The sequence below is a fragment of the Calliphora vicina genome, chromosome 2, assembly GCF_958450345.1.
Source record: "Calliphora vicina chromosome 2, idCalVici1.1, whole genome shotgun sequence".
Taxonomy (NCBI): Eukaryota; Metazoa; Arthropoda; class Insecta; order Diptera; family Calliphoridae; genus Calliphora; species Calliphora vicina.
The window spans coordinates 116,874,968-116,887,494 of NC_088781.1; the positions used below are offsets into that span (position 1 = coordinate 116,874,968).

The following is a 12,527-nucleotide window of genomic DNA, read 5'->3' on the forward strand; positions in this document are numbered from 1 at the left end:
AACATCGCCCAGCCCAAACTTAAAAAGGTAAAAACATCAAATTTGGCCTATACGTTCCCTATCGCCCTAGTTAGATCGACTAAGGACGCACATACAAACAAAATTTATGATGTATCTTGGATTAACATAACAAAGTGGGCATGTTTGGTACATTTTTGACATTTTAGGGGAGGAAACGGGTAAAAACTATATACATATAAGTACTTTTTTGGAACCATATAAATCTTTTAAAGCAATAAACATTGAAATAAATTTTATATTGTGTTATTTAAATCTCATTATTTTTTTTATTTCAGTTAATTTTCATATGAAAATTCGGTTTTTGGTTAAAAATTAAGTGATAACAGATTATTGGCATTTTTCCATTTGGACCACTATTATGTTTCAATTCATTTTAATATCAAATTGAGAAAATAAAATTTCTCAAACGTTTTTTCTCAAATAAACCTCAAATTGAATTCAAATTTTAAACTCAAGTTTCTATCTAGGAAGTTCAAAAAAAAAATCTTTTAACATAAACAATATAAAATTGTTCATTAAAACAAAATTTTTATTAAAAATGGATTTCATAAAAAAATATTCTAACAAGATTTTCTGTATTTTCTAACAAGTTGGAATTCCAAGTTTTAAATTTAAATGGGTCTATTCTGTTTCATTCCCATAATTTTACCAATTTTCAACTGGATTTTTTGACAACTTCAAAAATTTGCATCTTTCTTTAAAAATGAATGTAAGTAGAAACATTGTATTGGAAGTGTTAACAAAGCTTTTCTTATTGGAATTAAATTAGAATCACATTAATAGCCAAAACTATTTAGTTTTGTTAATTCAAACTTAATAAAAAAATACAGAAATTTTGCCAACTAAACACAGCTTTTTGTAGTAAAAAACGAATCCAATTAGTGGATGTTTTTCTCAATAACACTTAGCAAATGCTTATAAAACACAGCCACGGAAGGCAGCCCCCCAAAAGAGAAGAACATGGTTGATTTTAATCAAGTACTATATTTATATTTTCGTATACATGGAAACATAGACCACAAAAGTATGAGGAGGTGGAGGAATAACCCAACTGTCAAAGTTGGGGGATACGGATAGAAGAGAGATAGATAAAGAGAGAGAGAAAATAAAATCAAAATACATAGAAAAGAAAACACAATACACACTCATAATAGTACGAGTTGTACACTACACATATAGCGCCAGAGACTTTTTAATATTGTTCTTTTTATTTGTACTACACTACTCTACACACTATTATACTCTTTTATCATTTGTTCAATTCCTATTATTCCAACCATCCATCCATCCAGCTCTATGCCATCCATCGAAATTCGTATTTGATATGTGTATACCATGCTTTTTTTCAATGGTGGGCATGTGTTCTAAGATTTAAAAAGACTTGAGAGTGTGTGTGCAGAAGAACGCAAAAAATAAAATACCAAAATTAAGGTTAACATTAAATATATTGCAGTCCGCTAAAAGATTTTGGGTGCAAAACTTTAAAATACAGAAGGAAAAAATAGAGGAGTGAATTAAAATAATTCAATAAAATAAATAAATACAAAAAAATAAATAAATTTCAAATTCAATAATGGATTCAGCTGGGAAAAATCGTTATGAACTTTTGTTCATGGACGATGATATTAGTGATCCATTAGATAATATTGTTGCCAAGAAGAAAAAGCAGGTTAAGACTGCTGCTGCTGGTGGCGCTGCTACAACTGCGGCTGGCGCTACTGGAACCGCCAACGGTCCCAAGACAACGAACAAACCAGCCAACACCAACCAAGTGAAGAAATCCAATCAGGCTGAAAAGGAAAATAAGCCCTTGAACAAGAACGACAATAAGAAACCCAATGCCGCGGCAGCAGGTGCTGCTGATAGATTCAACAAACAAGGTGGGGCTGGCGCTGGTGCTGGTGGTGCTGCTGGTGGCGCCAATCGTAAACGCAATAACGGTGAGGCACGTGAAGGTGGTCAAGGCCAACAACAACAACAGCGCAATGTCAACTTCAGGCAACAAAATGGTGAAACACGTGAACAACGCAATAACCGTCGTAATGTACGCGAAAATGGACAAGCTGGAGCTGCTGCTGGCGGTGAACGTCCCCCCTTCAGAGGTGGTGATCGTGCCGATCGTCCACCACGCAATCGTAATTTCGAAGGCGGCAATCGTAAACGTGAATTTGATCGTCAATCGGGTTCTGACAAAACTGGTAAGTGTAGAGCTAGCTATCTACCATTACACATGCAAAAACTATTTCAAAAAACAAAAAAAAAACGATGATGTAAAGCCTCCTCTTCAACATACATAGTATATGTTTAATTCTAACCATCATTTATTTAAAAAACTGATTAGCAAAATGCTTGATATACAAAAACAATTGTGGTGAGGTTAAACGCAAATCGAAAAAACCTTTTCTAAACCTTAAAATTGAAACGCACAAAAACATATGGTCGTCGGTCGGTAGTGAAGATGATAAGGAACCACCAACAAAAAATAAATAAAATAAAAATGTAAGAAGTGGGGTTAATAACATGAAGCATGATCACTATAGAGACACAATATTAACACACTATCCCAACCAACCCTCCTCCTCCTACTCCACTCCACTACACAACGATACATATATAGAAAAAACAGTGCGGGAGGCAATAGAAACAAGCAAAAATAAGATAATTTCAATTCTGATTTTGAAAAAATGTGTGAACATTTTGTGTCTTCTTGATTCTTGAAAATTATTATTGTCAAAAAATATTTTTTTTTCTTAATTTCTTGTCTATTCATAATTTATTCGAAAACGAAAAAATGTGATCGGCGAATAATTTTAACAAATAGAAGAAGCATATAGAAATAATATATATGTACATATTGTCAAGTCAGTCAGTCCAACTATGCATACATGTGTTTTAAAAATAGTTCAAAATTTACTCTCTTCTTTTCTGCTGTTCAAAACTCTCGTCTCATTTGCTAGAGCTAAAATACTTTTTTTATTCTCTTGATCAAATTCAATTTGAAATTTTTATAGATCTTGTTTTAAATGAAGACGAAAGTGAAATACTACGTTTGTACTGTATGTTATAACATGCGTTAGAAGAATCAAAAGCAAAAAAAAAAAAAAAAACTTTACAAGTGTCTCCTCTACGTCTTATGCTCTTCATTTTTCCATGCTTTCCGTCTTCTGTCAAGTTATTGAAGAAAACTGAAAGTGACTTGCCTATTTAGAAGTGTCTAAAAAAGCGAATTTACAAAATGATTTCTTTTAGCTGTTATGGCATTTCAAAGTCTATTTATCACGTGTTTTTTTGTTTTCATTTTAGTCGATTTTTTTCCCACCTTTCCTAATGCCCCTTAACCTTTAAAATACATACAATATACAACATTGTTGTGTCGCTGTCTTTTCATGTAACTGACAAAATTATATACATATTTGCATTTTGTAAACAATTTATTTATTATTATGTATTTTGGAATTTAAAAATTTTCCAAAACTTTGCTTTCTTGGCACAATATTTCATTATATGTATTTGAGATAATATTTATTTAAGTTTTTATACTCTGTGTGTGCTGTGCGGTTTTAGAAAAAATGTGGGCGTTTTGTTGAAGAATATTTTTGTATTTCATTTTTTATTATTATAGGTATCCAGTGCTATTTTCCAATGCTCTATTATTGTATTATAAAGATAATGTGTAGCAACAAGAACGAGCATATAGAAGACAGAATAAAACAGCAGTGGGCAACCTTTGTGATATCAGGGTCTTGAGAAACTGTCTATATTTCCCCCTTTGATATAGATTTTTTTCTTACTATGAAAAAGTCAAAAATAACAATTTTCCTTAAAATAATTTTAGTATTCTTAATTGCAATTTACATTTCTTTAGATCATTGTTTCAATCGTATTTGGCGCAAATTTGTTTCAGATAGTAAATACAAAAGTGGAATAAAAAAACTCAAGCCAGCTTAACCCATTAAAAACCAAGACCATTTAAAATGAAAAATTTTTAAATTAATTTATTTATTTAAACTAAAATACGGTCAAAGAACATAGAAAATTAAAAAAAATTAAAAAAAATTTTTAGGAAACGTGTTTTTGGGGCTGTACCTGAATGGGTACAATGGCGTAAAGTGTATGCTATTTTTATAATGTGTGAAAATTTTTAAAACATTACTTTTTCAACACAACGCAATATCGCATTGTTTATACAACCATCTTATTCTGTTATGACATTCACCCCATCGTAGGGGATTTTTTATCCTTTAAGGAAATTGGTTTCCAGGAGTAGTTGCGACACCAGAAGCCAGTGTAATTTGTATATGGGTCTCACCTTGTCAGTAGCATCTAAATTAGTGTTATCAGCCAAATTAACAAAACGTTTTATTTCATTGAATCTGTTCCGTGATATAATTTCGGAAATTTTGGATTGCGAGTATCTTCGCAGAGCATCGAATACATATCTTCTTTTGGCATAGAGCGAAATCCACTGTAAAGCAAAATACTCAAGAATATATTCAAATCTTCTGCGTTGAAGGATAAATTGTGCTTATCAGCTTGCGATGCATAAATGCAAGTCTGCTAAATGGTTAAACTAATAACCTTTACCCATTCAAGTATGAAATAATATTGAACTCATTGTCCAAAAAAATAGTTTGAGACATTTGAACATCGCATGGTCTTATTATCCAAATATAATTTGTTTTGCTTGATCTTGAGAGCATTATTTTCTGTCAGAACATCTCAATTGGAACATCATCGTCGCTTCACTGTCACAAAATACTTATATTTCACCTGGTACATGCAATCTCTAACAATATCGTCAGCAACACCATCTTCATCCATATTACAATCAGGATCTGATAAAAATAATAGCTATCAAAATTGTGGTGCTCATATTTTTCCAAAACATCTAGTTTTTAAAACATTTGCATTAAAAACTTCACGTTTTGATAGTCTGAAATTCTATTTTAGCGTAAGAAAACTCTTAAAAAAAATAATACATATCAAGCCATTGTACCCAATTGGGTACACCGATTTTCCTAATCACATAACTTCGTCCCAAAAAATTATTTTTCTTATACATTTTTATAAAATGTACACTTAATCACTCTACTTCAGAAAATTATTAAAACCTCTTGCTTTCGTAAAACTGTGTTTGCTCTCCGCAGCTCAATTGTTACTAACCTCGCTAATATTCCAAAAAATAATATAGCATTATAAAAACAGGACAAAATATACCTTAAGGGTATTATTTTTTTAAATTTTTTATGTGTGATGTTTAAAAGCACAGTGTGTTGAATGCAAAATCATAAAAAAAAGTTGTCAAATTTATCTTGTTAAAAAATTTATGAGTATTTGAATATTGCCTTTTTTCTGTACTCAAGCAGGTACAATGGCTGGGAATGGGTTAATGCAAGCACCGCCCAAAGCTTGGGATTGTATAAAGACAATATAGCAACAAAAGGTAACATCAGATGACAGAATATATGTAATAGCAGTGGACAACATTTGTGATATCAGTGGGTCCTGAAAAATGTCTATTACACGCTTTTAAAAGTGTTTTTTTTACTATATGAAGACAATTTAAAAATAGTTATTTATATTCTTAAATTGTGCGGTTTACATTTCCTTAAATCTTTGTTTCCATCGTATTTTTGCACAAATTCTTATCAGAAAGTAGTTATAAAACTAGCGTTAAAGAGCTTGAGAATAGTTTCTATCTATTTTGGGAAACTGGATAAATTAGCTAAATCTCTAGACTCAAAAACAAAGCCACAAAATCCATTTGAAACTGATGGAGACTTTTATAATGTACTCATTTCAAAATAACTCAATATTCTAATTAAAGTTAATTACACATGGTAAATTTAACAGAAGACAGTCAGTCTGGAATCTGGAAATTTTCCTTAATCCGAAACCTAATACTCGTTCTAACTGTACAAGCTTATTCTATATTAATCAGTTATCGCCAGACATCTCGCAGGTATCGTGCGATTTTACATGAATTATACATTGATATTGGAAAATATTATGGTGTTTTCTTTTCTGGCATAAATGATGCCTTTATTCTGCCTTTTACCCATTTCTGTGATCTTTTCTAAAAAAAAAAAAATGTAGTTTGGTAAAGGTATAACGTGTTCTTTTCAAATAATGTTTTCACCCTCAATTTTATCAAAGTGTTAGAAATGTATCAACCGAAAGTTTCTCCACAGGAAATAAAGAGTTCTTCTACAAGAGTTTTAGCAACAACATTGTACATCTCCATTCAGAGACCTTTAGCAGCCATTGCACCTTTAGAAAAATGTATAAAAATTAATAGATCGGAGTAACATGTATGAAAACTTCATTGTTCTATTCATGGACAGATAATATACTCGATGTTTTCCAACTGTTGTTCATCCTCGCACATCCTATTGTATTCTGGAGAGTATCTGTTGCATTTGCAATTACTAGCCCTTATCGAACAGTGATCCCTTTTATCACACTTACAATAATTCTGAAACTACTCCTTGTCACGTCTAACTTGATCCATAGTCTTGGCATCTTGCAGTCCAACCATATGCTATGTCAAGATATTGTATCTTAAGTTCGTTGGCTTCACAATGCTAATCAGCCTTTTAAGTTCCTTTTGTCACCTAAGAGCTCTATTGTTTATACTTTTTGTAACTACCCAGCAGTTAAGCTAGTAGTCAATGTATCCCTTAAAGACAGTAATTGTCACAAATGTCTTATCATTTGACACGTGTGCGCACTTTGTGGTGCAGAGAGAAGACAATTGGTTACTTTATGCATCCAAAGTAATCTAGCGTGAAGACAATTGTCACTTAAGTGTCTCTAAGTAATCTAGAGTGTAGTCACTTTAAACGTTTTGTGAGTAATTCGTACAAACTGGTTTTTTACAAATTGTGTTAATATAATTCTCATACAGTTTATTTTTGCTTAAGTATACTGATATCCCATGTAACTTAGCATGAAGTCAATAGTCAATTTAGTGTCTCATAGTAATGCATTAAACACATTCAAGACAACAGGCTACACGACTACACGAACACAAATTCTGCTGGTTACAGTTGTAGTCGTGTGGCAGATACTGAATTATTTCAAAGACGACAGCTACAAAGTAAACAGCTGATTTATAATTCAGTGGTGCCACTTTAATAAAAAATAACCGTACAAAATTCCAAAGTAATTAAGATTGAAACAATTATTTTGAGTAAAAATATATATATGGTTATAATTAATTATGTACCTGTTATTAATTTATTTCAATATGGTTATCAGAAACTTCTCTTAATTAAGTAAAAAAATATATTTTTTTAAGCTCTAATTTGATTTACATTTTTTTATTATATTAGCAACACTATTTCTGTTTTGTAGTAAACAAAAATAGAAATTAGCCTAATTCGGCTACATCGGCATGAGTTGTCGTGTGGCCGTGTAGCTGTGCTGTCGTTAAAATAATCGTCTCCATATAAACGTGTGCATTTTATTTTTGACAGATTGAAGTTGGTAGCCTGCTGTCTTGAATGTGTTTAATGCATAACCTATGGTGAAATCACTTCAAACTTTTTTTTGTACTGCACTTTATTTTAGCCACCAGAAGCGTTGACTACTTTCGATCATCTATCCGATAGTCACATTGTAATCAAAAGGGTCAATTGACCCCCCGCTTAGGACATGCACGTGTTAAAATAACTAGTCAAGTAGCTGATCAAGTAACCAGTTACAAAGCTAGTAAGGTAACTGGCGCTATATAACCAGTATGTGAATTCAATGCGTTGCCTACTTTGGACCAGCTATCCCATTGTAATCAAAAAGAGACAATTGACCCCCTGCTTAGGACATGACCGTGTTAAAATGACTAGTCATGGCTATTGAAGTAACTAGCTCTCACCCTAAATGATGGGTAAAATCACTAGTTCGGTACTGTCTCCTAGAACTGCTGGGTAGTTATTAAACATTTCTGTATTAAATGTGTAGAAACGTTAATTTTCAGTAGGAAATAATCTAAACATACAATGGAAATCTGAGGGAAATATATTTATACAAATTGTCTAAGAGAATTCCCCAAAAAAAATCACAGTGAAGCTAACTACAGCCTCAAAATCTAGGCGTCAAAATGTTATTACATTTGTTTCACTTACATCTATTATTTTACCATACACGAACAAGACTAAGCAATAAGCAAAATGTAGATAGAAATCTATTAGTTTTGTAATCCAAAAAATATGTTTATTCTTTTAAGAATTAGTTATTAAACGATAAGAAAGAAACGTTCAAGTTCGGCACGAAATAACATAACCTTACAAATATTTAATATTTGACCACAGAGAAAAACAAACAGGAATTGACAGATTTTTTTTATTAAATGTTTAGATATTTTCCAAAAACCAAAGCAAAACAAATCAGTTCTAGCCCTTGTAATTCAGACCAAGACGCAATAAAACCTATCAAACCTTATAAACAAGACCGTTATCATTAATCTTAATGAAGAAAAATAAACATGTTATCGGTTAAAAATTTCAAGAATATTTATATTGTAAGTATATTCGCAAGGTTAGCCAATAATGCCTGATGATTACATTTAAATTTAACATTAATCTTTATATAGAACAAAAGCAAATTCTAGCATATAAATAACACTCATAATATAATGAATAGGAGGAGGTTTGTTCGTCATGTCGTTTTGTCTTGTCTTGTAAATTGATAAACAACAAAAAGGTTATCAAGTGGTTTAAAAATTATTGAAAATAAATACTAGGTATGAAAGAGAGCAAGGGGATTTACACAATTAAATTTTTATTTTAAAATTTAACAGAAAACTTGTAAAAACTAATGACGTTAATGTAATTTTTCTATATTTTATGTTTTCTTTAAAGGTGTTAAAGCTGTAGATAAACGTGATGGCGCTGGCGCTCACAACTGGGGTTCCGTTAAGGACACCATTGAAGAAGGCAACACCACTAAAACTGTTGAGGAAAATGGCAATGCCGCCACTACCGCTGAAAAGAACGAAGAATCTGGCAATGAACAAGCAACTGAACAGACACCCGTTGAGGAAGAAGTTAAGGAATTGACTCTGGATGAATGGAAAGCCCAGCAACAACAACGTGCCAAGCCTCAATTCAATATACGTAAAGCTGGAGAAGGTAAGTTATTCTTATAGAAATAAAAAAAGTGATTTTTGTTTAAATTTAATGAATTTTTACAGGTGAAGATACTACCAAATGGAAGAAAATGGTTGTTTTGAACAGCACCAAGGCTACCAAGGAAAAGAAGGGCACCGAAAGCGAAGAAGAATTAGAATTTGATCCTGCCATGTATCCCCAACGTGTGGGCAGACAACAACGTGTCTTGGACATTCAATTCAATTTCAATGATGGTCGTCGTTTGGGCGGTTTCGGTGGCCGGGGACGCGGTGGCAATCGCAATGGACCACGCAACAACAACAATAATGCTGCTGCTGCTGGTGGTGCTGCTGCTGCTGGCGGTGAAGGTGCTGCTGCTGCTCCACCCAAGCCACGTTTCGAGGGCAACCGTGGTGGCAATAACAATGCCGGTGGCAACCGTGCTGCTGGTAAACGTCAATTTGGTGACAAGCAAAATGCTGCCCCCAAGGTCAACGATGAACGTCAATTCCCCACATTGGCTTAAAGCGTTTAATTAAGGCTTTACAAACAAAACAACAAAAAACCTTTTTACCATCATTATACCAGGTGTAATTTATTCAAGAGATGAAACACCTTTTTTAGCCACTATAACAACAACAGCAAAGCAAGCAGTAAGGAGGAGATGTAAGAAGATTAACTAAAAAGTTTTATTTTATTTTCAAGCCAAAATAAAACAAGTCATTTAAAATTAGAATCCAACCACCACCAATACTTCCGCCACAACAACAACAAAAACCACAAATCCCCAAATCTTTTACCCAAACAGCAGAAAATTCTTTTTTTATTTTTAAATTTCTCTAAAGAAATTTAGTTTTTTGTTCAAAAAAAAAAACACAAAATTATCAAGCCTTGGTTTAAACACATTTGTATTTTGAAGCTGGACCACATTGGATCCTCATTATACAAAAGCGTGGCCTCAAAAGATGAAGAGTTGCTAAAAAAAACATAAAATTTTTCTTAGGTGTCAAAAAAGAGTTATAAAAAGGCAAATGTTTTAAAGACTGCCGGAATGATCGATTTAAATAGATCTTTGCTAATTTAATACAAGGATTTATAGACATTTGGACTTTTTCCAACTACTTTTCCAAGCCTAAGTCTTAAAATCATTAATGTTCTTTAAAGCATACTCTTCATTTTGGAAAAAAACGTTATGTTAGTCAAGACTGTATTTTTATCAAGAAAATTTTGAATATTAAACCCTGAGAAACATCACAACTAACTAAGCAAGAAAAAATCAACGACATTTTTTTCCAATAATTAGTAAAAATCGTTAATATTATATTCTATCATCATTAAATTACATAATAAACAAATATTTCATTAAATTGATTAAACATCAAGCATTATCATCAAACAAATTCATGCAAATGAAACACATACACAACATTTTTCATTATAAAAAATCATTTATCATGATTTTTAAGAATATTAAACAAGAAAAAGTTTTAATAAAACAAAAGAAAAAAAAAAGGAAATCAACGTCTTTAACTGTATTAACAAATATGTTTGTAGTAAACAATAATAAAACAACAATAATATTATAAAAAAAAATCGTAAAACACAATTTTAAATTAAACAAAACCAAAATAAAATAAAAAAAATTTTAAAAATTAAAAATAAAGATTCCCCCCAAAAACAAAAACAACACACTTTTTAGTAACAAAGTAAGTAATATGAAAGCAAAAATAAAGCAAGATTTTAATTAAAAATTTATATGATTTTAAGAAAAATCTTGGAATTAAGAATATAAATTTAATTTACAATATCATCTGTACTTCCTTCAATTTAATCAAAAACAAAAAAAGAAAAAAAACTTAAACATAACTTAAAATTCGGTTGTAAATTACAAACGATTATTACTCTACTCATTATCATTATTATTATTATTATGATCATCAATCAAATCACTCTCTTACAACTCTAATGCTCCGCTCTCCTACATCTAAACATATTGTCGTATCATATAACTAACACCTCTTTTTAAAGACTAAAAATATAAAATGCCCAAAAAATTTCCCCCGAAAAAAACAATGAATATAAAATTGAAATAACAATTACATAATTAAAACAAAAAAAAACAAAAAATATACAACACAATAACAATATTTAATATTAATACTAATACATGTATTTATAAGTGAGGATATGATTTTGTTTTCTTAATATATAGTTTTTAAAAAATTATTATTATAATTAAAAAAAAAAAAATGAAGAAAAAAAAAACGAAAAAATATGTCAAAAACAGAATAAAAAACATTTATATTGTTTTAATTTTCGTTGTAATAAACTCTTACTTACTACTTTTCAAGCATCGTTAAGATGTCAAGAAGAAAACCTCCCTTTTCTTTAAGTAAAAGTAATAATAAGTAATGAAAATAACTCAACACTCAACTTCTCATCTTGCATATTTAGTCCTCTGCTCCCTGAAAACCTCAATGAAAGTTAATAACAATTTATAATTAATGAACAACAACAGCAAGAAGAAGATAAAAAAACACTTAATATTAATGATCAACTTTTTTTTTGAGAAAAAGAAAATGTATTTTGACCCAAAGAAACAACAAAAAACAAAATGTTTGAAAAATCGTTTAAATAAAAATTTGATAAAACTACAAAAAAAAAAATATAAAATGATTTTTTGTTTTGATTCAAAGTTAGGGTTAAGAAAATCGCTCATTTCGTGAACATTTTGAGGTTTTGCATGAAATGAGCAATAACATTATGATTTCAAATAAATGAAAAAGCTTTATTCGGTAGTGCCGAAAAAATAGTAGTGGAAATGCGGCTTTTTTAAATTTAGAGAAAAAGTACTTTTTGATAAGTTAATACAGTGAGGTCTCGATTATTCGTGATTCGATTAACCGGCAACATCAAGTATCCGAGAATGAAAAAGTAAATATTTTTGGATCGATTTAAATTTTAAAAAAAAAAATAATATAATATAAAAATAGGAGTTTAAAATAAAAATACAGATTTATGGAAAAATGTTCATCAAATTGAAGTAATAATAACAAAGTTAAGATCGAAAAATCCTTTCAAGACAAATTTTAATTAAAAATTGGAGTATTTTTTACAGAATTTAATTTTATTTTTAGTTTTTATAACCTCAGAAGGACAGTTTGGCATATTTTAAAAAAAATTATAATTAATCAACACTGATTTTATCCCTGCTGCCTTTTTTTGATATCGTTTTTCAATGAAACGGGATTTCAGTTGATTCGGCGCACAGTGCACTGCAGTGTGGCAAAATTAAAAATAGCGGCCAAAACACTATAACTTTGACACAGGCGGAATTTTTTAATGCGGTTTTTTTTTGTTTGATAGGTGACTTGTTTACCCTTATTTTGGTATATTAAT

At 30.7% G+C, this 12,527-nt stretch overlaps 1 protein-coding gene across 1 annotated transcript; it reads left to right on the forward strand.

Moving 5' to 3' along the window:
- The first annotated feature begins 1,313 nt into the window (after nucleotides 1–1,313).
- Nucleotides 1,314–11,801, forward strand: vig (vasa intronic gene). Its single transcript, XM_065499666.1, has 3 exons — nucleotides 1,314–2,219; nucleotides 8,880–9,149; nucleotides 9,212–11,801. Exons 1-3 carry the CDS (start codon nucleotides 1,595–1,597, stop codon nucleotides 9,652–9,654), a joined length of 1,338 nt encoding a protein of 445 aa, XP_065355738.1. The 5' UTR covers nucleotides 1,314–1,594; the 3' UTR covers nucleotides 9,655–11,801.
- The last annotated feature ends 726 nt before the right edge of the window (nucleotides 11,802–12,527 follow it).

Coding starts and splice junctions, on each gene's coding strand:
- vig (XM_065499666.1), top strand. CDS start 1,595: ATGGATTCAGCTGGGAAAAATCGTTATGAACTTTTGTTCATGGACGAT. Junction 2,220..8,879: donor ATCGGGTTCTGACAAAACTG/GTAAGTGTAGAG, acceptor TTTTCTTTAAAG/GTGTTAAAGCTGTAGATAAA. Junction 9,150..9,211: donor TATACGTAAAGCTGGAGAAG/GTAAGTTATTCT, acceptor GAATTTTTACAG/GTGAAGATACTACCAAATGG.